The following is a 26,367-nucleotide window of genomic DNA, read 5'->3' as shown; positions in this document are numbered from 1 at the left end:
GTTGGAGGCCATCTTAGAGTGTCTACCACTGACCTACAGGCAGGTCAAGATTGTGTGTGTCCACAGAGTGAGATGAGAAGTGAAAGAACACGGGTGTTGGAGAAATGATTGATAGTTAAGTGATAAGAGGATGTCAGAATGAGATTGTATGTCACACTGAACAGATCTTTTCTGCCACCTTTGGATACAGGCTCATTTAATAAATGACAAAAGTAGAACATATTTGGGGATTTCCTGACATGGACTCAAAATGAGCAAGTCATCTCATATACCTCAGGAACATAGAGTCAATAAAAGTGGAAGTAATTGAGCTTGATTGAGAATTCAGAAACGGGACAGTGTGAGGAGAGGACCCCAGATGTCCTGACTTCCCTCCAGAAGGAGACTGCTGAGACATCACTTCCTCAGATGATGGACTGTGTCAGGATTTTCTTCAGGATGGCCCTGGTGTCCTTGGCAACTATTTCAAGGAGGCGTCTGTGTTTCCACTTCCTCAGGGAGTTGAAAATAAAGTCACCTAACAGTGGGATGCATCTCAGAAATGAATATAAACAAGAGACTGTATTACAATTCATGCAAGATAATGGCCAGTCCTCTCTGAGGACGGAGTATAGATCCCGAGACTTCATAATGGCCCTATATTCCTCCATGGGTTTCCCCATACTCTGAGCCATCTGCTGGAGAGATTCATCATCCACACCAAAGAGCAAGCGGTAGGCCATCAGACTCTCCTCCAGATCATCTGCATTCCAGATGCCAAGCGTGTCAAAAGACTTTGAGACTATTTTCCCCCTGCAAGTGGTCACTTTGTCCTTAATGGCCTTCTCATAAATGTGGGACAGACTGTCTAGGGGACCATGGTATCTGATGTCAGAAATGTCCCTGTGCAAGGTGCCCCTAAGCTTTGGGAAGTCATGCAATAAGGGTTCAAGGCTGGAAACCAGGAATATGTTGGGTTCACACACTCCCTCCTTTTGGAGAGTTTCCCGGATATTCTCCCAAATATTCTTCAAGAGTCGTTCCTCCAAGAGGGCACTTGTGCTGAGATCCCTGTCCAACTTGGTCCAGACGACATAGAACCTCTTTCCTAGGCCTTGGATGATTTTAGCAAGCTTCGCAAGATTCATGCTGAACTGTTCAGATGCAATGATGATGAAGAGGTCATACTGGCTAAATTTCATCTCTTCCATATAGTTCTCCAGGCTTTGGATAGCTGCCCCTGTTCCAGGTAGGTCCCACAGCACAACGTTGGGAAAGTGGGGAGAAAAGTAGCGAGTGGGAATCTGGGTGGTCCTCACCACCCCAGTGGGAGCTGAGTCCTCCTCTTCATGCCCGATTCCCCTCAGTGCATTGATGAAGGAGGACATGCCATTGCCAGAATCCCCAGTCACTGCAATGCTCACTGGGGCATTGGATGCTTTCTTCAAGGTCCCCCTAACCACAGAGACCACCTCCAACAAATTCCCTCCTCCCAAGGCCTTTTCCATGTTGATGGCAATCTCCTTAGGAAAGACACTCCAGCCCGTATTGTACGGCATATCAGAGGCAGTGGATGTAAGTAATGGGGTGTGAAGAGAGTGGGTGGGCTGTGTCACATCACTGAGCAGTGGAGTGTCCTACAGAAATAGGAAAAGCAGGGGAGTTAGGAGGGCCAGGCACACAGAGTGGCAGAGGCATCATCAGATTTGGTAACCCAAACTGAGTGTATCAGATCCACACCCAACTCCCTACAAAGGCACTTAGATGACAAACAGCAAGTCTCTGCAAAAATGTTTGATAATTTGCCAAAAATGTAAACAGATTCAACCATAGAAAATGAGGAAATCCTACTATTTGTAACAACATGTATGGACCTTGATAGCATGATGCTAAGCAAAATAAATCAGACAGACATATACTGCATTTTCTAACTGATGTGTGGAATCTAAAATTAAAATAAACTAAATTCATAGAAAAAGAGAACAGACTTGTGGATTGACAGAGGCACCGGGGGAGAGGAAGGGGAATTGCAGGAAGTATTCAAAAGATACAAGATTTCAGTTATAAGATAAGGAAGTACTAGGGATGTAATGTACAACCTGATGACTATAGATAACGCTGCTGTATGATTTATAAGAAAGTTTTCAAGGGAATATACCCTAAAAGTTCTCATCACAAGACATTTTTTTTCTCTTTTTTCTTCTTTCTTTTCCTCTTATTGAGATGGTGGATTTTGGCTGAACTTATTGTGGTAATTACTTCACGATATATAGAAGTCAAATCATCAGGGTGTAGGCCTTAAACTCATACAGTGATGTATGCCAATTGTTTTCCAATAAAACTGATAAAATAATTTAAACAGAGTCACCAAAGGACCCAGCAATTACATTTGTAGGTGTATACCTAAGAGGGATGAAAACATACATCTACAGAAAAGTTGCATGCAAATATTCACAGCAAAATTATTGCAGTAGCCCCTCAGGTGGAATTAACACAGTTGTCCATCCACTGTTCAATGGATAAACAAAAGCGGTCTATTCATACAAGAGATCAGTATTGGGCAAGAAAAGAAATGAAGTACAGATACCCGTCACAACATGGAGGAACGCCAAAACATTATGCTCAGTGAAAGCAGACCACCCATCAGACCATGTGTTCTATGATTGTATTCATATGAAATGTCCAGAAAAGGCAAATCCTCAGGCACAGAACATATATTCGGGGTTTCCTAGATCTGAAGGGCAAATGGTATGAGGGAAAGAGAGGTGGCAGTCAAGAGATACAGGATATCTTTTGCATAATGAAAATGTTCTAAATTTGATCATGACAGGAGTACGACTTTGTGAATATATTCAAAGCGACTGAAAACTTTAAAGGGATGAATCATAGAATGTGTAAATTATATCCCAATAAAGTAGTTGAAAAGAATAACAGCAGAGGAGCTCATTTAGGAGATGTGCACATACATGTTAGGGGCTCAGAGGAGACCGTTAAGGAATGCTCTCCACCTACGGTACCAGTAGTCCGCTCCTAAGCAATTTATAGGTGGAGGCAACTTGAGCAGAAGAACATCAGGAGGGTCACTCAGTCAGGAGGCTAGGCAGGCATGGGTACTCCTCCACCCAGCCTTTGTGAGCAGGATGTCCCACTGGGGATGTCTGTAGGGCAGACGTAAGATTTGCCAACTCTCCATACGCTTCAATCCTGAGGACCGACACATCCTCAATACATATGTCTTCAGAGTCAAGAACCATTTTATTATTTTAACAGCAGGGAAGAGTGCATTTTCCATATCTTTCAGCACTAACTTCATACATAAATGCACACCTAAGAAATCCCTGCCCCTATACACTTCAACATTTAAGTTACATGAGCTTTCCAAATAATGTCCTACTGATTTTTAAGTCAGTACTTATGTTTGTACTTGATTGTTCATCTTTGTTGTGATTATTATTATAAGTATTAAAGTTCTCCAATGAACTTTCTCCTGTAAGCTGAGCCCTGCAGTAATATTGCAAGGTTTTAAAAGGTAGAATTGGAAAAGAAAAATGGTTGGGATTATTTAGTGGACTCTCTTCCTGGGGGCTACACATACAATGCTACCTGGTGGACTTTCACAATCCCACAAGTTATGACTGCTTGCTGTGGTAATTTCCCTTAAGACATATGCTATCTCTGTGTGCACAGATGCAAATTTTAAAACGTTTTCTAAGACTGACTCCTTGCTAAGGAGTTCTTCTGTGAGGCCATGAGGCCTTCTATTGCATGAGGGCTTCCCTCCCAGATCCATCTATGTAGGATTCTCCTGATGCTCCTGGAGATGAGACCTCACATCCAAATGCTCAGGTTTCTGCTCAAAAGGACTGCAGTCCTGTCTGTAGGACAAATTTCATGTTGAGCTCCAGGTCCTATGGTGCATCTTGTTACCCATCACACTGGCTTTCCTCTCCACTGGTGTGTCCTGCTTTCATGACTGCTCCCCAGATTTCTGTTAGTGCTTTCATCCAGCATTAGGCCAGGACACACCCTTCCAATGAGGAAATTGCCAAGAGCCCTGACTGAGTTTTCAGATAAGCTTGGCCCATGGTAATGTGAATGTTTTCACCTTGATACTGAGCCCCAGTGTTCTGTCTTGTGCAGCAGGGAAGCCAAGCTACCCACCTCGCAGGACTCCAGTGAGGGTTTCATGTTAAGATCCAAGTGACGGTCTGGGCAGGCCTCCCAGCAACCTCTTGGTGAATTCTCTCTAGTCTTAGTATCTCTGAGGAAGACTTTTCTCTGGTTCTTCTTATTCCCTCCAACTCTTACCGCAGTGTATGAAGATTCTGATCTGTGAGTCTGTCTGGGCAGGATCTTCTGCATGCCTTTTCTTGATTAATCTTCTCCAAGATCTATTAGACAAGTGATAGTATTATTCCTGGTCACAGATCAATAAACAGTGTCTCACAGATGAGAAACAAGCCTCAAACTGCACAGCAATGATCTGGGATCCGAGATTTAAGCCCTCAGTGTGATTCTGTTTCTGTATGTACAGGAGGGGAGGGGAGGACGATCCTAGTAAATGCTGAATCTCCAGCCCCAGGGGGTGAGGGATGGCTGGATGCTGAGATGTTTCTCCTGGGGATGTGGGTCCACTTATTGCTGTCAACTACCATTCACCTCTCCCTGGATGCACCTTTACCAATCTGGGGAGAGAATGGCAATCACAGTTCTCTCTCTGCTCCCATCCTCACTCCACATTGAAGAAAACTCACTGATTTCCAAGTGTCGAGGGCAATCCCACAATGTGTCCCCCCGCATCTCAGAAAATGTGGCAGGGAACTTAACCCCCATTGAGAGATGGAGATGCCTAATGAAATGATCAGGAGATGCTGTGGTTCAGAGGGAGGGTAGCTGATGTATTATGATCTGATCACCATCCCATCTGCTTGGGACCAGAATCTCCTGAGGCTTGTGCCTACAAGGTTTTCAGTGTCCTCCATCAACAGAGGTGCACTAGGTCAGCAAAGATGTTGCCTCGTGTTACAGGACTGGAGGTGCCCTGAGCTTGGTGAGGGGGTGAATGACATGGTGGTGGGCAGAGCACACATGGCTAAAGCTGGCTAGAAGTCAGAAAGATGGAGCTCTGGGCTGGCTCAGGCTGAAAGAACACTCTGGAGCACTCTTAGATAAGACAAGCCTCCCTTGTCCTCATACTCAAAGCCTTCTTTAACACCTCTCTTGACTATGATCCAGAATAGCCTAAATTCTTGTGTATGGGGTACACAGAGGTTCCTGGAGGCCTGAACTGCCACCATGGCTCCAAGGAGACAATCTCCTGGGTGAGTCCCAGGCTCACTGATCTGGCTGTGTGAAGGCATTTCTGCTGCCCCTGAGAATGCTATATAATCTTCTTGCCTGTAAGTTTGCCCCTAATATGGGATGGAGAAGGCTGGGTGTCCTTATCAGTGGTCTTGTGGGACCCAGGCCAGCCAGAATAAAGGACCTGGGCTAGTGCCCTTGAATTCTTTTCAAGGTTTGTCTAAATCCCATCACAATTTCCACATGTACCCATCTCACCTTGGCTTCCCATGTGCTAGATCAATTGAAAAACCCTGTGTCTTCAAAAGGTGAAAGTCCCAGAAAGTATTCTGTCATCCCATGTTAGATGCTTAGTATCACAAAAATACACATGCACATCTTGGCACTTACAGTAAATTTATTCCCTAGGCTCTGTGGTGCCCTTAGCGCCCAGCAGGTATGGGACACATTTCTGTTAGGTGAATGAAACACAATATACCACTGCATATCCTCCACTTACTGGATGATGGATAAATTAACTTTGCTTCCTAAATCTGTCATCTGAAATGTTGAAGCCAGCTCCTCCACAGCCCTTTGGAAAGCAAGTAGGAGCTGGGGCAGAGTATGACACCCCCGCATCCTAAGACGGGTGTCGGAGGTGAGCACAAACCTATACTTTTCCAGACTATTTCTGTGACTATGTCTGACCCAACCATGGACTTTGCACCTATCTACTCACCCAAGACCCCGTGCTATTGAAGGGGGAATCTATTGAGGCCCTGTAGTACCAGCCACAGCTCCCTGTCCCCCACTACCTGCCCATCTGGTCCCTGCCCTGCACCTGGTGCTAGACAACCCTGCACATGGGACCCTCTCAGGATCCTTTTAGGGAGTACTGTGCCCATGTGTCACTGCCATCATAGGGTCAGACAGGTGTAAGTCCATGAGAAGTTTCAGGTTATTCCAGGAGTAGCCAGTACATATGTGTCTGCAGGACATTGAGGCTCAGATTACTGACCCAGGAGTTGAGGAGAAGCCATCAGAGACAAGCCCAGATGCAAGTGCTCCCCCCCTCCAAGATTCCTTCTTGTAGATCCTGCTTATGTGAGACCTCTGATCTTCCCTCTCTAAATAGAATTTGAGGGTCCCTGAGTAAAGAGACATAGGCCTTTATGGAGGGAGCCCAGGGAGCAGATTCAACTAGAGAGGGCAGTTGTGCTTGCAAGAGAACCAGACCTTGCTAGCAGATCTTTCAAAGTCTTCTGAAGGAGACCAGCAGTGAGAGATGCATTTCACATAGGAACTAAGGACCCACTCAACACACATGCATGCACACACTTGAAAACATCTGACAATGATTTTGCCAATAGTTTGCCTACCCTCCATTTTGATCTACTCCATCTATTCCAGTGGGTAACGTTTTTGAACTCTTGTTATAATGCACCAAATAGATTGCAAGACCTAAGAAGCAGAATAAAGAACACTCATGAGTGGATTTCCCATGCAGGATCCTATTTAGTTCGTGTGATGCCCAATTATCTTGAGCCACGAAGCAGGGATCAGACTTGGACCAGCCTAGAAATCTAAGGCATCAAGGACTTTTGTAGTTTGAATGCAATGTGGACCAAGCCCCATTTTTATCATCATAGGTTAAGGGTGAGGGGAAAAAATCAGCATATTGATGTATTCTAGGAGAGTAAAATAAACATCTGCATCATCAATGGGCATGAAGCACAAAAGGACCTGGTCTGGGAAAGAGTCTTTCAAGACTCCACCTCACTGAGGTAAAGGATGGAGTTGGTGTCTAGCAACAAGCACAGTTTCTCCAATGCAGATACATATGTGCATTATTATACATTGTCTAAAGTCTGTTAGACACCTTGTTCCTGATACCCCACCCCTAGTCCCTAATCCACAGATGGTCCATCCAGTGTTCCAGATAGACTCTCCCAACTCCAGTCTACTCCGGAAATGGTCATTGTCTTACATCCTACTTAGACTCTGAGAGAATAGGAATAGAAAATCATGCTGTCCTTTTGCTACCCCAATGCTATGAACATGGAAATGATAGGGCCATTGCCTCCACACTGGAGGGCTAGGTGGGTTTGGAGCAGCCAAAGAATTTGGGTGCTAAGTTTTGTCCCTGAAGAATGTCAGAGAGGGGCCCAATTGTGAATACTCACTGAAATGGATAAGCCAGTCCCCAAGCTCTCCTTCCCTGGTGTCAGGCTCCACATTTCATATCTTCATAGTAGCAGGGTTATTGGCCAAGTTGGGTTGTAGGAGCTCTCTCGCTTACCTGCTCCAGGAAGCAGAGGGATGACTGTGATCAGGCAGATACCAGTGGTCTTCCTGGAAGTCACCCTTCCCTGGGGAAGGGTCCAGCCCTTAAGCAGAAACAGTTCCCTCTAGGACCATTCCAAACTGGTTCCATACCCAGGATGCTCTGTAAGGAAAGAAGGGAATTGTGTTGGGTTGGGGTGTCCTAGGAAGAGCCTAGAGAGGACAGAAAAGGAGTTAGGAAGGTGAAAGTGCAGGGTTTTCTGCTCCAGTGCCTTTCTTGCTCAGAGCTGTGTCATTTCTGGATAAAGTTGGTGGCAGGGTCTCAGCCCAAGCAGAGGGAAATCAGGGATGTCTCCTTTCAGTTTGTATTCCTGGAAATCACACCAGTTCTCAAAAAGGGGCAGAACCAGCCTCACTTTCTCCATTCTGGAGGGGGGGCTCCTACAGCATTTGCCTGAGGCTTGTGCACCTTCAGCACAGAAGCTCAGGGAAGGGTTGGGGTGCTCTGAGACCAGCCCTGCTATATCCTACCTGAGATTCTTCCTCCCATGTCAGAACCCAGACTACTGAGAAGTCCACATTCAGCCCCTGTGAGTCTAGCCCCTCAGACAGTCACAGACACTGCCCACAAAGCTACTCCTTGGGGCTGCTCAACATTCCTAGCTCACTTCCACCCATGGAGATCAGAGTGCAGAAGCTATATACGCTGTGACTTTCTCTTCTGGACCCCAGCTAAGGCTTCACCTGAAGTCAATGCACCTGCCCCAACCCGGTCAGGATCTGAGCCCAGCACTGCTCACTACTGTCTGGGTGACTTTGGGTAGCTGCTTAACCTCTCAGTGATTGTCATGTCCTCATTCTCATGAGGGAGCCAGAAGGAAAAACAACTCAGGGTGATTGTGGTCACAAGAGGCCCAGGAGAGGGCACAGTGTGACTGTTACAGAGTGATAAAAAGGATGTTTTATGAATTTCTGCCAAGATTGCCAATGTCCATAACAATTGATGAAATCCTTCTGTGCCTAAGACCCTGTGAATTTGTCATTGCCATCCTTGATTCCTTCCGTGGGTCATGAAAGGACAGCTGACAGGTTGTGCACAGGGAAGGCAAGGATCATTTTAGTGAGCCTGTTACAAGGGACATGGCCAACACTGAGGGCTGCACATGGTCTTCCTGGTAGGATGATCTGAGGAAAAAGAGGTGGAGTTGCCCTTCTGTTTCTGACACGATGGAGGAGGTAGAAGCCTGCCAGGTCTGAACTATGCCTACCCCAACATCCCAGTGGGGACATCAGCATGGGTCTTCCCTGGAGCCTCCTCCCTGTGAGAATTCACCACACCAGGCCATCAGCATGATTGCAAATGGCTTACCTGAGTGAGTCCTTTCCTACCCTTGTAGTTCTCCTATGCTATGCTCCTCCATGTAATGGGGGCAGTGGGAGGAGGAAAGAGGAGGGAAGCTGACTCTTTTCCTATCCCAGCTGCAGGTCTCTCACTGAGTTGGAGGAGGGGCTGTACCAGGGCAGTGGAGATTTCCATTCTGCAAGAGTCTGGAGGTTGTATGCTACACAGAGTGGTCCTCTACTCACTTGAGTGGGACCAAGAAAGAGGGAGGTTCTTAAGGCATTCATCGTGAAGAATTTATCTCCCTTTCTGAACCAAGGAAATATAACAATATCCTCATAAACCATACTTTTTGATATCCTAATGGTGACATAGGAGCAGCAAGTCTGACTCTGGACCTGAGGTGGGCACAGTAGGGCATCAGGCCCCAGTCCACTGGGTGCAGAAGACACTGCAGACCAAAGCCAATCAAACAGGGGAGCAGCCCCAGAGTGATTTTCACTCACTGCTGGGGAGCAGCCCAGCCCTGGGGAGCCCCTCACTGGGAGCTTTCTGTCACTCAATACGAAGGGCCACATCACTGCCCGGGTACCTGAGTCTCAGAGGCATTTCCTCCCTTGCTATTGAGAGCTGTACTTGGCTGTCTGCGTGTGCTCATCTTCATCCACAGCCAGTTGTCAAGTTCATGTGTGAGCTTGCAGCTTTGCCTTGCGGTTGGTTCTACCTGGAATCTCAGTCTCTCTGTCCCCTGCCTCCTCCCTGAATGATTTCTCAGTCTTTCTCCCATCATAGCAGTGATTGTCTCTGTATGTCAGACAGAGAACATTTCTCTGATGTCCCCAAAATATGGCAGGATGGAGAGAATAACAATCTGAAAAGAACTGAGGGTATTTCCCTATTTTAAATCATTTACTTTCTTGTGTAATACAATGATCACCTACACACTGAACAATCATGCCAGGAATAAAACATCTCTAACAACATATATCTCCCTCTGTTCCTATTCACTCCATTTCTGTTCACAGTCCCTGGGTAACAGTTTCATGAACTACATGTTTATGATTCCTTTCTTTTATTTGTGGCCTTATCACTTACATATGCATGCCTGAACAGTATATTGTTTAGTTTTCTTGAAGCATTTTTTATGGGGTATGCTCTTGGTTCTTAGTATTTAATCTCAGCACTGTGCTAAAAGATTAATTCCTCTCTAAATAGCTATGGTTCAAGCAAAGCTGTTTTAGTTTATCTCAACTTACTTATCCATTCTCTATCAGTTTGTATCCTCTCCTTTTTCACAGTTATGAAGATTATTGATAAGAGCACACGCCCACATGTCTCCTGTACATTCTGTTTAGTATTTTTTAAGGTTTTATTTAAAATTTAGTTAGCTAACATACAGTGTAATAATAGTTTAGTTAGCTAACATACAGTGTAATAATAGTTTCAGGTGTACAATATAGCAATTCAACACTTACATTTAACACCTGGTGCTCATACAGCCATGAGCACGCCTTAATCCCTATCACAGGTCTCCCCCACCCTACCCTCACCACTTCCCCTCTGGTTACCATTACTTTGTTCTCCCAGTGTTTATAGCAGCATTATGTACAATAGGAAATTATGGGTAATGCTGCTCTAAACATCGGGGTGTATGTATTCCTTCATCTCAGTGTTTTTGTATATTTGGGGTAAACACCTAGTAGTGCATTGCAGGGTCGTAGGGTAGTTCTATTTTTAACTTCTTGAGGAAGCTTCATACTGTTCTCCAGAGTGGCTACACCAGCTTGTATCTCACCAACTGTGCAAGAGGGTTCCCCTTTCCCCACACCATCGCCAACTCTTGTTGTTTTTGTGTTCTTGGTTTTAGCCATTCTGACAGATGGCGATACCTCATTATCATTTTGATTTGTATGTCCCCATCCATCCCTTCACTTTTAATCAGCAGGTCCCTTTAAGTCTAAAATGAGTCTCTTGGGGACTCCTAGGTAGCTCATTTAGTTAAGCAGCTGCCTTTGGCTCACGTCATGATCTCGGGGTCCTGAGATGAAACCCCACATTGGGCTCCCTGCTCAGTGGGGAGTCTGCTTCTCCCTCTCTCTCTGCTGCTCCCCCTGCTTGTGCTCTCTCACTTGCGTTCTCTCTCTCAAAAAAAAATAAATAAATAAACAAATAAAAATAAATAAATAAATAAATCTTTATAAAAACTAATAAAATGAGTCTCTTGTAGGCATCATATACTTTTTTTTTAAAATCCATTTTGACACTCAATGTCTTTTGATTGGAGTGTTTAGTTCATTTACATTCAAAGTAATTATTGATACATATGTATTTATTACTGTTTTATAACTGGTTTTGCTATGATTCCTGGAGATTTTCTATCCTTTCTTCTATTTGTCAGTTTTGGCCTCTCCTTTGCACTGAAAACTCAGGTCTGGGGCACCTGAGTGACTCAGTCGGTTAAGTGTCCAACTCTAGATTTCAGCTCCCATCAAGACCTTAGGGTCATGAGATCGAACCCTGGCTGGGTTCTGCACCGCGCATGGAGCTGCTTGAGAATCTCTCTCTCCTTCCCCCTCTGCTCCTCCCCACCACTTGCATGTGCGCACACTCTCTCTATCTTTCAAAATAAAAAAAAAAAGAAATTAAAAATACTTTGGACTGGCCACATAGTGTGGGCAGAGGTTTGTGCCTGTCTTCATGGGGAGGGGCCTCTATACTAGGACTGAGGCTAGCTGATTGAGAAGGGTAGTCCCAGCAGAGTGCAAGGGGATAGGGCTTGCTGTAAACACGTGAGGCTGCCAAAATTGGCCTTGTGCTGCTTCCAGCAATTGGAGCTGAGGTGGGTCGAGGGAAATGGCAGAAGGCACATGAATTGTTCCAGGAGAGGTATCTGTATGAATACTTTTTTTTAAAGACTTATTTATTTATTTATTTATTTGACAGAGAGAGAGACAGCCAGCGAGAGAGGGAACACAAGCAGGGGGAGTAGGAGAGGAAGAAGCAGGCTCATAGTGGAGGAGCCAGATGTGGGGCTCGATCCCCTAACGCCAGGATCACGCCCTGAGCCGAAGGCAGACGCTTAACGACTGCGCCACCCAGGCACCCCTAGACAGTTCTTTCTGAGGTCATCCTTCAAGAAGAGCAAAAAATCTCTTCCTTGTATGCCAAGTGTTCTTCAACTTTCTGTTTCCAAGCTGTCTGAACCAGGTTGTTTGCCTGCCTTCTTTCCAGAAGCAACACAGCCAAGCCTGCTGATGCTTAAAACTCCTGGCTTTAAGCCCAAGTGGTTGAAAGCACTCATAATATTTAGCCTCTCTTCTTTTCCAAGTCAATGGCTGTGGGATATGTTCTCCTGGTGTGTTCCCCCATATGCTCCTCTCCCTCTCTCTCCCTCTCTCTCTCTCTCTCTCACCTTCTCCACACCCATGGCCGCCCTCATCTCTGTGGCACCCAACATCGCTTTCACCCCTAAACCATGACACTACACTCTCCACCTTCTTCAATGTGGCCTCTTCTCTCCCTTTAGTTGTGGAGTTTGTTCTGTCAGTCTTCAGGTCAATTTCTGGGGTATTCAGGATGATTTGATAGTTATCTAGTTGGGTTCATGGAACAAGGGGAGCCTAGGCTCCTCCTGATCCACTGCATTCTTCCTCTTCCCAAGCCAGTATCCTTAATGAGAATAGATGCAAATTTTTTCAACAGTATACCAGCAAAGAAAATTCAACATCGTATCAAAAGAATCATACATCAGGATCAAGTGGGATTTATTTGGTATCCCAGGGGACACAAGCATAATTTCACATGAGCAAATCAATGTATATACTATACCACATAAATGGAATAAAGGATAAAAATTAGATGGTCAACTCAGTTGAAGCAAAAAAAAAAAAAAGCATTTGACAAAATAAAATGCTTTTTCAAAAACACAATGCTCAGCAAATGAGGTAAGTCAATGTAATAAATGCCATAGAGGCAGACCCCCAGCTAATGTCATACTCAACAGTGAAAAGAAGAAATCTTTTTCTCTAAGATCAGGAAAATGACAAGAACGCCTTGTCACAACCATTCTGTGTCTGCCTTCAGCTCAGGTCATGATCACAAGGTCCTGGGACTGAGTCCAGCACAGGGCTCGTTGCTCAGTGGGGAGCCTGTTTCTCCCTCTGCCTGAAACTCCCCCTGCTTGTGCTCATTCTCTCTCTCTGTCTGGCAAATAAATAAATAAAATCTTAAAAAAAAAAAAGAAAGAATTACAACAGCATCAAAAAATAAAATAAAATTCTACCCATTGGTGAATAGATACAGAAGATGTGATTATATATGTGTATATATAAAACATACAGTTCATATGTATATATAAAGTAATATTACTCAGCCCTAAAAAAGAATAAGATCTTGCCAGGGATGCCTGTGTGGCTCAGTCAGTTTAGCATCTGCCTTTGTCAGGTCATGATCCCAGGGTCCTAGCATCAAGTCCCACATCAGGCTCCTTGCTCAGTGGGGAGCTGGCTTCTCCCTCTCCTGCTCCCCTGCTTATGCTCTCTATGACAAATAAATAAATACAATCTTTTAAAACACACACACACACACACAATAAGATCTTGCCATTTGCAACAACAACATGAATAGACCTAGAGAACAAAATGCTAGGTGAAATAAGTCAGACAGAGGAAGACATATACCACATGATTTCACTCATACATGGAATTTAAGAAACAAAAGATACAAAGAAAAAAGTAGAAAAAGAGAGAGAAAGACGCTGAAACACAGAACACAAACTGGCGGTTGCCAGAAGGGACTTGGATTCAAGGGCTGATTGGTAAAATATATACAGAGGATTAGGAGTACATTTTTGGTGATGAGTCCTGAGTGATTTATAGACTTTTTCACTCACTATAGTCTACAATTGAAACAAAATAAGATTATATGTTAAGTATACTTCAATAAAAATATCATACATCTGCTATAGTAGCAAAAGTTATTTGGTTGCATTTCAAAAAAAAAAAAGAATAAAAGAATAAAATACTTAGGAATAAATTTAACCAAGAAGGTGAAAGACATGTGTACTAAAAACTCTAAGACATTGATGTAAGAAAGTGAAGAAAACACAAATAGATGTAGAATATTCTGTGCTCATGGATTGGAAGAAATGATATTGTTAAAATGTCCCTACTACCCAAAGCAATCTACAGATTCAATTCAATCCCTGCATTTTGCACAGAAATACAACAAATGATCCTACGATTTGTATACAACCACAAAAGAACCTGAGTAGTCAAAGCAGTCTTGACAAAGAACAAACTGAAGGTATCACACTTCCTGATTTCAAACTGTATTACGAAGCTATGGTAATCAACACAGCATGGTATTGCCATAACAACAGACACATAGACTATGGAACATAATGAGTACCCGTAAATAAACCAAGGTATATATAGACAATTTATTTATGACAAAGGACGCAAGAATATAAAAAAGGGTAAGGACAGTCTCTTTAATAAATGGTGTTGAGTAAACAGGACAGCTGCAAACATTAACACAAAATGGATCAAAGACTTGAGTTTAAGACCTGAAGCAATAAAACTCCTAGAAGAAAATTTATCTGGTAAGCCCCTTGAATCAATCATAGCTATGATTTTCTGTATCTGACTCCAAAAACAAGGCAACAAAAGCAAAAATAAACAAATGAGATGGAATTAAATCAAATTAAAAGGCTTCAACACAGCAGAAGGAAATCATCAAAAAAAATTCAAAAAACAACTTATTGAATGGGATAAAATATTTGTAAATCACATCTGAAAAGGGATTAACATCCAAAATATATTTTTAAAAAAACTCAAATACTTAGTAGCAAAAAGAAAAAAAATGTATGATTAAATGATTCACAGAGGATCTTACTACATGTTTTCCCAAAGAAGACTTAGACAGATGGCCTAAAAGTGCATGAAAAGATCAACAACATTCTATTCTTCATGGAAATGCTAATCAAAAGCACAATGACACATCACCTCACAGTTGTTAGAATGCCTATCCTCAAAATGATTGGAAGTAGTAACTATTGTGGAGGATGTGGAGGAAAGGGAATCATTATGCACTGTTGGTGGGAATGTGAATTGATGCAGCCACTATGGAAAACAATATGGAATTTCCTCTAAAAATTGAAAATAAAACTACCATATGATCCAGGAACTCCCCTTCTGGGTATTCAACAATAGATAAAGAAAAACACTAATTTGAAGAGATATATGCACCCCCATGTTCATTGCATCATTATTTACAATAGCCAAGATATGAAAACAACCTAAGTGTTCATCAATGGATAAAGGGATAAAGAGAATGTGAGATAGGTATGAAATTTGTGGTATATATTTAATTGTGGTATATAAGTTTGAATATGTATAATAGTGATATATAGATATATATATACTGTAATAGTATTCAGTTATGAAAAATAATAAAATCTTGCTACTTGCAACAATATAGGTGGACCTTGAAGGCTCTAGCTAATTGAAATAATTCAGAGAATGACTAAACCCATATGAACTCACTATTTGTGGAATCTAAAGAACAAAACAAAACAAAAAAACCCTAAAACTATGAGATCCTAGATAAAGAGAACAGAAAAAGTTCTCTGGGAGGTAAACTTTCTGAGTCTTTGGATTTCCAGTTAATGCCTTTATTTTGTAATCACTTTCAATAAATACTGTAATTGAGTACAGGATTCTGGATAGAACATCATGTTCTCTTAGAACTCTGAAGATCTACCTCCTTCCAGCATGCCATTTTGCCACTAAAAAGCCCAATGCCAATTCCATTCACATTCCTTGGATGGTCACCTGGTTGTCTCCATGGAAAACTGTAGGAACCCTTCATTCCTGGGGTTCAGAGGTGTCATCAGGGACTAGTAACCTAGAGCACTTCCACTTATCACTCAGCATTCAGAAAGCTCTTTAATGACAGCTGACATGAAAAGACATGGAGGAAATGGAAATGCATATTACCACGTGAAAGAAATCAATCTGGAAAGGCTAAATACTGCACAATTCCAACTGTGCAACATTCTGAATAAGGCAAAACTGTAGATTCAATAAAAAGATCAGTGGTTCCCAAGGGTTCAGGGGAGGGAGGGATAAATTGGTGGAGCAGAGAGGCCATTTAGAGCAGTGAAACCACTCTCTGAGATATCATAACAGTGGCTCACTGGTGGACAAATTATACTTTTGTCAAATCCCATAGAATACACAACACCAAGCATGAATCCAATGTAAACGATGGATGTGGAGGGAGAAAGATAGATCAGTTTGGGTTCATGAGTTGTAGGATGGGGTGAGTCATTGACAGTAGGGAGGCTGTACTTGTGTGAGGGCAGGGGGTACATGGGAACCCTCTGTATGTTCTGCTCAATTTTGCTATGACACTAAAACTGCTCTAAAATCCAGTCTACTGAAAAAGGTGATGGCTGTTGACATTGTTCTTCACCGTTGGCATTGTCCTTTGTTACTTTTTCTAAGTGCAGTATGTGTTCAGCCACTACATACAGTAGGATATATATGATATTACATGCATACATACACATAGAATAAAGCTATATATAAGGGGATGCCAGGGTGGCTCAGTCAGTTCAGCATCCAACTCTTGGTTTTGGCTTAGGTCAAGATCTCAGGGTCCTGGAATGTAAACCAACATTGGGCTCCTTGCTCAATGGGGATTCTGCTTGAGGATCATCTCCCTCTTCCTTGCCCCTCCCCTGCTTGCAGGTACTCTCGCTCTAAAATAAATAAATAACTCTTTCAAAAAAAAGATATAATCATGCAGTATAAAAATTAGAAATAAATACGAATACCTGTGAACTTAACCCCCAAAATTAAGAACTAGAATGTTTCTTGTATAAGTGACTATTCCCACACATTTAGCCCTATATCCTGTCTCTCCATAGCTCTTCTCAGACATACAAGACCTTCAAATTTTGTGTCTATCATTTTTTGTTTCCTTCGGCTTTTACCACGATGTGTGTTTCCCCAGAAAATCTATCATTTAGTTTTCCTCGGTGGATGTCTTAGAAAAATATGATTATTTTGTGTGTCATCTTCTGTAAGCTGCTTTTCACTTACAATTGTTTCTATCACATGGCTTTTCCATTTTGCCAAGATAGTACATATAATCTATTTCTTTTCAATGGAAATTTGAGTTTGGGGTTCCTTAAAGTTGTTTCTTTCTCTTCAACACAGTTCTGCTATAAACATGTTACATGTACTTCTTATATACTTCTGCAGAACCTTCTCCAGAAATAGGAGTGGAACTGGTGGGTCATAACATACGGATTCTTACACATTGCACAAAAGGAAGAGAATGCATTGCTTAACGAACAGCAACAAATTTCCCATCATTCAGATATTTTCAGTATGTCTATCACTGCTGGATAGTTGAGAAGGATCTGCCTGCCCTGACACTGCAATGTGAAGTACACTTGTAACTTGGTGTCCGTGATCACCCATTTCTGTCTTGAGGAGGTTACATGGTGTCAGATCACATCTGCATCTGAGCAACTTCCTGAATCATGTCCTTTACTCTGTAGGGGCTACTGGCTCCTCTTCCTGGGTCTTCCTCTGAATGGACTACCTCAGGGGTGCTGGGGTTGTCAGACACACCCACACCATTCTCTAGTACAACTCTATAATTACACAAGAAGTACTGCTACTAAAAAAGTTTTTAGACTTATGGTTTGTTCTGGACTAAAGTATCTATCCCCAAGTTCCTATGTTGAAGGTCTAACCCCTATTGTGACTGTATTGGACAAGGTTCTTTAGGGAGATAATGAAGGTTAACTGGTCTCAGATGGTTGGGACCTTAATCCAATATGACTGGTGTCCTAGAAGAAGGGGAAGAGACACCAGGGATGCACACACAGAGAAAGGCCATGTGAGGACACAGCAGAAAGGTGATCATCGCAAACCCCAGGAGAGAGGCTTCAGGAGAAGCAAAACCTACCGGCACCTTAATCTTAGACTTCCAGGCTCCAGAGGACTGAGAAAATAAATTTCTGTTGTTTAAACCCCCCAAGTCCATGGTATTTTGTTAAGGCAACCCTAGCAAACCAACCCTCTGAAGATTTATTTCCAGAATCCAGTCTGATTCCCAATAGGCTTTTATTCCAATTCAATGCCTCAGCTTCTCTCCATTGGATTGGAAGTGTGCTTTTAGTCAGGTTTGAGAGGATTCTAAAGAATTAACTCCCTTTTCCTTTGTCACTGAAGCCTTGAAAACTCTCCTTCTCTTCTTTCTAACACCATTACCAGCCCTGGGGAGTGTCTCACCTGGGTACACGAGCCCAAGAGGCGCCTGGCTGGCCTCCACCCAACTCCCATAGAGGCTCTACCACTATTCCTTTACCATCACCATGCAACAAAGGTTGGGTTCCAGTGTGTAACAGAGCCAGAGAAGCCCACTGAGACCTTGAGTGTGTTCTGAGCACTGAGGCCACACGGCTGGGTTCATGTCCCTGGGTTTCTCTTGGGAGTATGGTGAATGCAGACTTCCCTGACAATGGCTGCTATCACTGGATCTGACTAAAGAGGTATTTTATGTTTCTGGAGTGTAAAATAAATTTTCTGTCTTCTGCTTCATGACAACTTGAGAAGCTCAAAAAGTTGACTACCCAAAAACCATGAGACCACCTCATATTGAGTCCATTTTCAAATTTAAACATTCAGTGAAAAGTCCAATGAAGTCAATGATGATAGGAAAATGAGTGTGCTATCTGAGAAGGAATTTAAATGACTCAAGAATCCAAGAAAAGCAAATGTTGGTTCTGTGCTTCTACTATCAAAGATTAGAGACCAAGATGGGCACCTGGGTGGCTCAGCTGGTTAAGCACCTGCCTTTGGCTCAGGTCATGATCTCAGGGTCCTGGAATCAAACCCCACATCAGGCTCCCTGCTCAGCAGTGAGTTTTCTTCTCTCTCTCCCTTTGCCCCTCCCCAACTCTTGTGTACTCTCTCTTTCTCTCTCAGAAATAAATAAAATCTTAAAAAAAATTAGAGACCATGAAACTCTGGCTGTCTGGTGGCAAGATGGGTGTCCAGGCTGGTGAAGTAGAAATGTTTCCTATCCTCACTAAGATCTGGGTGGAACTTCCTTTGAGACCATCACATTTGCCTTCGCTCATAAACCAGCATGTGACTGTGACCCCCAGCACCTCCATATTAGGGAAGGTGGTGGCTGTGGAAATGTTTCCTGCCCTCAGTATTCTCAGAGGCCAGTGGGAAGAAGCAGACAATGGAAAGTAGGCGAAACATTTAGAATGAGATTACCCAAATCAAACTCTGCTGTGTAGGGAAGGAATGTGTCTCTCAGGTAAAGACTGTCCCAGGGCTAATAGGAGGTGCACTGTAGGGAATATGGTCAATGAGATTGTAGTAGTGGTGTATGGTGACAGCTGGCAGCTGCATTGTGGTGAGCACAGCAGAACATATAGAGATGTTGACTCACTGCGTTGTACATATGAAGCTAATGTAGCATTTTGTGTCCAATATACTTCAATTATTTTTTTAAAGTATCCCAGCAGTTCTAATTGAAGAGTAAAATGAGGGAAGACTTAACATTGTGAGTGTGTGAAGTCCAGATGAAGCTTGTCTCCTTCCCTGCTCTCCACAGTGATCAATCCAGCAACTGAAGCAGCACCTGGAGGCCTCCTGGCTACCCCAACTTTGGCTGCCTCTTACTATCTTTCCTCCAGCAACAGACTCTGGCTCAGCTCCTCCACTGACCAGGCCAGTCACAACATCACCCCGGACCTCATTCCTTATGCATAAAATAAGGAGTTGGAGAATGATGGATTTGAGGACTCCTGATGCATCAGTATTTTTTGGTTCTGTGACTCCTGGAAGCGTAAGAGGACAATTTCCCTGCCCAACTAGGTATAGACTTGCACACGTGCTCACAGCAGGTTGGACTCAGTCAAGGGCTTCCACTGCCTTTAGGAGCCTGAGGCTTTACAGATGGAGCAGACAGAGTCCCAAAAACTGACCTGACACTGAACCACTTTCTCACACCACACACAAAAATGAACTCAAAATGGATTAAAGACTAATTTCATAAAATCCTAAAACCATAAGTATCCTAGAAGAAAGTATAGGCAGTAATCTCAGACATCAGCCATAGCAACATCTTTCTATATATGTCTTCTGAGGCAAAAGAAATAAAAGCAAAAATAAACTATTGGGACTACATCAAAATAAAAGCTTGTGCACAGTGTAGGAAACTCTCATCAAAACTAAAAGAAAACCTACTGAATGGGAGAAAAGCCTAGCTAATGACATTTCCAATAAAGGATTAGTATCCAAAATACATAAAAACTGACATAACTCAACACCAAAAAACAAATAATCCACTTAAAAAATGGGCAGAAGACATGAACAGACATTTCTCCAAAGAAGACATCCAGATGGCCAACAGACACATGAAAAAGTGCTCGACATCACTCGTCATCAGGGAAATGGAAACCAAAACGACAATGAGATACCACCTCACAGCTGTCAGAATGACTAAAACAAAAACACAAAAAACCAGAAGTGTTGGCAAGAATGTAGAGAAAAAGGAACGCCTTTGCACTATTGGTGGGAATGCAAACTGGTGCAGCCACTCTGGAAAACAGTATAGAGATTCCTCAAAACCTGAAAAATAAAAATACCCTACCATCCAGTAACTGGAATACTGGGTATTTACTGAAAGAAAACAAACACTAATTCAAAGGGATACATGCACTCTATGTTTATAGCAGCATTATTTATAAGAGCCAAATAACGGAAACAGCCCAAGTGACCATCAATAGAGGAATGGGTAAAGAAGATGTGGTATACATATACAATGGAATATTATTCAGCCATAAAAAAATTAAATCTCATCATTTGCAATGACATGGATAGAGATAGTACAATGCTAAGGGAAATAAGTCAGTTAGTGAAAAACAAACACTATATGATTTTACTCATTTGTGGAATTTGAGAAACCAAACAAATGAGCAAAGGGAAGAAAACAGAGAGAGAGTAATGTGTAGAAATGTTGAATGACTATATTGTAAACCTGAAACTAATATAACACTGTATTTAACTATTCTGGAACTAAAATGTAAAACTTAATAAAAATAATAAAAATAGCTTGGGAGAATAATTGAGGTCTCATAATCTTTTACTGCTCATGGGTAATCAAAGCATAATTGCTAAGAACAACTAAATTAAATAGATGTAAATTAATTTTTTTAATCTATACTAATTTTTTTAAAATTTAGGTAAATTTTTAAATCATTTCTGAAATCTTTTTGAGAAACGAAAAGTCAGTTTCACTGAGTGAAAGTAATGATTTTAGTTAAATTTAGTTAAATTTCTAGATCGTATCTAAACAAATTAAAATCGTGAAACATTAATTACTAATCATACATGTCTCTAATTTTGGCTTCTTTATTACTGAGAAACCAAAGATAAATGTAAGTCTGTTGGTAAACTTTTTTGGCATACTGTATGGAAAGACTGTACTATAAAAAAAGCATATGTTTCTGGAAAACGTGTATTTATAAACTTCCCATCGCAAGAACAGAATACTCATCTAACACTCAGTTAACAAGTGGTTACTACTTTATTTTCACTAAAAATTTTCTAAGTGTTAAAAACTCTAATGTGTGTGGTTAAAGCTACTAAAAATTTAAAAAGGGAACATCTTGGAAAGAAAGAAAACCTGGTTCTGTGCTTTTGGTAAAAAAGAAATGTATATACAAACTGAGGGCTTTAGAGGGGCGGGGGGTGGGGGATACGGATAGGCTGGTGATGGGTAGTAAGGAGGGCATGTATTGCATGGTGCACTAGGTGTTATATGCAAGTAATGAATCATGAAACTTTACATCAAAAACTTGGGATGTACTGTATGGTGACTAACATAACATAATAAAAACTTTTTATAAATTTTTTTTAAAAAAGAAATATATATAGACTGGAGAAACACTTTTTTTGAGGCCAAAGAAAGTTGTAGAAAGATTATGAAAAATGAACCTTTGGAAAGTAACTTATTCATGGTCAGGACTGACAAGCATTGCAATGAATATGTTCTTATAAAAAAGTAAACTGGTGCAAAATTAGAATTTGGTTTCTTGCCTGTCAAAAGGACAAAGATTTGCTTGTTTATTTTAAACATTTGATCTACTTTTGGTAATAGGTTGTGAATGTTCCCTTCCATTTAAGTGATCTTCCTAGAAAACAAAGATCCTATGTTTTATGTTCTATTTGTATAGGTATATAAGTGTTCTAGAAATTATGTGAAATTCCTGGAAATGTGACACATCCTAGTGTAATGTCATCACTTGTAATTACTCTCTTACTTTCTTAAATTGCTGTTGTTAAAACTGAGGCTCACACTAAAAGGACTGAACCAGAGTATCAGGAAAATGCCCCAGCTGACTCTCATTTAAAAGCAGCCAGCGAAAGTATCTATAAAGATTGTGGCACATGTGGATAACATCCCTTCTGCTGCTGCAAAAATGTCCCCTCATTGTGAGATGTCTGCCATTCTGTTGCCAGGGTAACATGGCAGCACTCTGCTTCTGAATCAGAGAAAAAATGATGGGTAACCAATGGCTCTAAGCTGAACAAACAGTCAGGGTTTTAGCAAACACAAGACAGCTGCTTGATTCTTCTTGACTCACTAGCAAACACCTTTTTTGTTGTTTTTCATTCCTTCACCCATCAGAGTGCACTTAAGATGATCCAAACTATGGCTAGACAGTGGAGGGGAGACTTCTATAGAATTGTGGGAACAGTTTACCAGCAATGTCTGACTTGTCAGACCCATTATCTTGCAAAAATTATTTTTCCCCCAGAGGACTCACAACTCCTTTGAGAGACACTTGAACACCCACAGCTGGTCTTTATTCAGTTATCACCTAGCCTGGGTTACCAATGTGTTCTTCTTACTGTGTGTGTGTTTTCCAGTTAGGATGAAGCTTTGCCCTGAGTCAAAGCTGATGCCCTCACAGTGGTAAAGGACCTGTTAATGATTTCTTTCTTTTTCTCCTCTCTTCTTTTAAAAACATTTCCTTTCCTACAGCTCAGTGGAGCTCCTTCCTATTATTAGGTAAATGCTGCATAATTCATGAATCTTTAATAAAGCTAATGGCTCTTTAAAATTTATTTATTTGAATTTTGTCATTAATAGATAATACATGCATTATCTCCCCAGGGAAAGGTAGTTAGGCATGAGATGGGGGGGGGGGGGGCTCTGATGCAGAAGTTCTTGGGGAAAAGCCCCTATCCACTGACAGCCCTGACATTCACATTATCCTTCTGCAGTTCACAGGCACAAAGTCTGTTCTCCAACAGCCCTCTGAAAATGTCCCAAATAGTTAGATTCTCTAACTGGATTAAGCCATGCACCAGACATCCTGCCCCTCAGCCTTCCTAGTCCATAGTACCCAAAATCGAACATGCAGTCTCTCCCACCCTTCTGCTTACAAATCTGTAATTCTATTTTTAGACCTGCACTCAATCCAAAGTGATTTCTTGCTTACCAGCTTCTGAAAGAAAAGAGACTTCTGGTGTTGGAGTTGAGCTCTGAATGTGTCCCCAGGCAGCACAGGAAATGCTGAGCCTGGATGAAGCGCTCCCTGCAGCTCACAGCAGAAGCACTCCTCTGCACAGACTGGCCTTGCACTGGAACAGATCCTGTGTCACTGCAGAGCTTTAAGGGCTGATTGTCACCCCCAAATGTCTACAGTGCCTGTGAGGAGCGGGCAGGACTTAAATAATCTCTGGCCTCTGCTCCACCCTCACAGGAATCTGGCCAATAGTAAGAAGCAGCTATCACATTACAGAACTCTGCATTTGCAAAAACAGAAAGTGAAATCAGAGTTCTGAGGGCTCTTTTTCCAAGAAACACAGCATTGCCAGGAAGTGAAACTGAAAGTCACCGTGGCTATTGAGAGAGAATGTTTCGGCATCATGAGTGAGAGGAAGGCACAGGATCCCAGGCAGAGGGCTTCTCAGTGACATCTGAGAGGTCACACTAACCAGGGTACAGGCTCCAGGCCAGACAGAATCTGAATCCAGATTCAGAGAACACAGGCCTGCGTCTTGGGAAAATGACACTAGTGGCCCCCCTGTTAACCATGGACAGCCCACACTCTGTGGGGAGTGAAGCCTTAAAAGAGTGTATCTAGTCCTTGTCCCTGGTTCCTGGCACAGAGCTTCAAAAACCCTGGGAATTTCCTGACTTTTGGTTGCTGACTTTGTTATGCTAATGAAGTGATTGCTGGAAGGATCCTAGTTAGCTTCAGGTCAGTGGTTGGTCACCAGGAAGACCAACCATGTGAGTAGAGGGTGGAGACTTTTGTCCCGCTGGACTTCTGGGGAGGAAAAGAGAGGTGGAGTTTGAGCTCAGTCAAGCAGCCAATGATCTGATCAATCATGTCTATGTAATGAAACCCCAACCAAAACCCTGGACACCAAGGCTCAAGTTGGCTTCTTGGTTGATGTTTGCATTGATATTCTGGGAGGGTGCTATGCTCTGATTGCATGGCGAGAGGCACAGAAGCTGTGTACTCCCTCCCAGACCTCACCCTATGTGTATTCTTTTAAATAAAACTGTACGTGTAAGTATAACACATTCCTGACTCATTAAATCATTCTAATCAATTAGCAAGCCTGAGGGGGTTACAGGACCCCTCTAATTTGCAGATAGTTGGAGATGCATGTGACCTAGGGAATCCCCCCAAGTACAGCTAGTGTCGGAAGTGAGAGTCTTCTCAAGGACTGAGCCCTGAAACCTGGGGAGTCTTTGCTAACTCTGGGTGGTTAGTGCAGGAACTGAAAGGCAGTATAACCAGTTGGGGTGGAAACTGAGTATGGAGCAAGCCTGAGTCCTGCGGAGACATATTCTGGCTTTAATTTTTTTGGCTTTTTGTTTTTTTTGTGGGTTTTTTTCCCATTTATTTCGTGAAAAGAAATTAACTACGTAGTTTATAAACCAAGAGCTATTAGATGTATACTATGGATACAATGGCCAGAGGGCACCCTGTCATCTTTACAGGTCCTTTTAATGAACATTGAAGAAATATGCACATCTATTATCTCCTCTTTACAAAATGGCAGCATCCCTACACAATGTCCTGCACCCCGGGTTCTTCATTTGCTATTTGGTAATTGTTCTAGATAAGCACACTCAAAGCTCCTCCTGTTAAAAATATTTGTATTAATGTCTTTTCAAACAAACATCTGGTAAGACAAATAGCTTAAGAAATAAGACCTATGTGAACTCAATAAAGCTGTCGTTCTAAAAAAGAAGGAAAAAAAATGGGACACCCCATCAGCCCAGTAAACACTCGGATCCCTGCAAATAGCAGCTCTTTCCTCCAACCTGGAATTTATATCCCCCACACACCAGTTTTTGATTGAAGAATAATTAACATAAAATATTATATTAGTTTTAGGTGCACAATATTGTTTCAACAACTCTATACATTACTCAAAGCTCTCCACAGACGTGCAGTCACCATCCATCACCATACAGCATTGTTACTATACAATTGACTATCTTCCCTATGTTGTACTATTCACCTCTGTGACTTATTTACTTTATAACTGGAAGTTTGTGCCTCTTAATTTCCTTTATTTATTTTATCTTCCCCTCCCCCCCACCCACCTCCCCTCTGGCAACTACCAGTTTGTTCTCTGTATTTAATAGTCTGTTTTGTTCTCATTTGTTTGCTTGTTCAAATTTCACATATAAGTAAAATTGTATAGTATTTGTATTTCTCTTTCTGACTTTTTCTCACTTAGTATAATACCTTTGAAGTGATCCATGTTGTTGCAAATGGCAAGCTCTCATTTTTTATGGCTGAGTAACCCATTGTGTATGTATATACATACATATATGTACATATACACACTTCATCTTCTGTATCTATTCGTCTGTCAATGCACACTTACATTGCTTCCATGTCTTGACTATAGTAAATAATGCTGCTATAAACTTAGAGCTGCAGATATCTTTTTGAATTAGTGTTTTTGTTTTCTTTGGTTAAATGCACAGTAGTGGAATTACTAGATTTTATCTTTTACTAGATTTCATCTTGTTATGTATTTTTAATCTTTTAATGAAATGCATACAGTTTTCCACAGTGGTTGCGCCAATTTACATTCTCATGACAGTGCATGGTAGTTCCCTTCATTCCACATCCTCACCGACGCTTGGTATTTTTTGTCTTTTTAATACTAGCCATTAATACTGGCATTCTGACTGGCATATCACACTGTGGTTTTGATTTGCATTTCCCTGATAATTAGTAATGTTGATCATCTTTTCATATGTATTGATCATCTGCATGCTTTTGTTTGGGAATTTCTTGGGGGGAAGTAATGTCTGCTCAGGTCATCTGCCCATTTTTAAATCAGATTTTTTTGGTATTGAGTTATATAAGTTCTTTACACCTCTTCTATAATAATCCC

General features: G+C 41.9%; 1 protein-coding gene across 4 annotated transcripts; it reads right to left on the bottom strand.

The window, feature by feature from the left end:
* Positions 1–179: 179 nt before the first annotated feature.
* LOC113261539 (immunity-related GTPase family M protein 1-like) lies at positions 180–23,881 on the bottom strand. 4 transcript variants are annotated; one of them, XM_026507690.4, is made up of 5 exons: positions 23,433–23,881; positions 7,559–7,705; positions 6,639–6,720; positions 4,141–4,370; positions 180–1,616 (listed from the first exon to the last, which is right to left on the bottom strand). In XM_026507690.4, exons 4-5 carry the CDS (start codon positions 4,339–4,341, stop codon positions 405–407), a joined length of 1,413 nt encoding a protein of 470 aa, XP_026363475.1. In that variant the 5' UTR covers positions 4,342–4,370; positions 6,639–6,720; positions 7,559–7,705; positions 23,433–23,881; the 3' UTR covers positions 180–404. The 4 variants fall into 4 exon arrangements, with proteins under 4 accessions (XP_026363475.1, XP_026363472.1, XP_026363473.1 ...); XM_026507687.4 differs by having other exon boundaries at positions 7,443–7,705; positions 23,433–23,763; XM_026507688.4 differs by lacking the exon at positions 6,639–6,720 and having other exon boundaries at positions 7,443–7,705; positions 23,433–23,763.
* Positions 23,882–26,367: the final 2,486 nt, after the last annotated feature.

This window comes from Ursus arctos, unplaced genomic scaffold (assembly GCF_023065955.2).
Source record: "Ursus arctos isolate Adak ecotype North America unplaced genomic scaffold, UrsArc2.0 scaffold_5, whole genome shotgun sequence".
NCBI classification, from domain to species: domain Eukaryota; kingdom Metazoa; phylum Chordata; class Mammalia; order Carnivora; family Ursidae; genus Ursus; species Ursus arctos.
The sequence above is the reverse complement of the archived record's forward strand: the minus strand, read 5'-3'. Positions and strand labels throughout refer to the sequence as shown.

Bases quoted from the DNA above. Each gene is read 5' to 3' on its own strand.
- LOC113261539 (XM_026507690.4), bottom strand. From the start codon at position 4,341: ATGCAGAAGATCCTGCCCAGACAGACTCACAGATCAGAATCTTCATAC. The intron at 1,617-4,140 runs GTGGGTAGCTTG...CTATTTCTGTAG, and splicing joins CCTCACTGGAGTCCTGCGAG to GACACTCCACTGCTCAGTGA.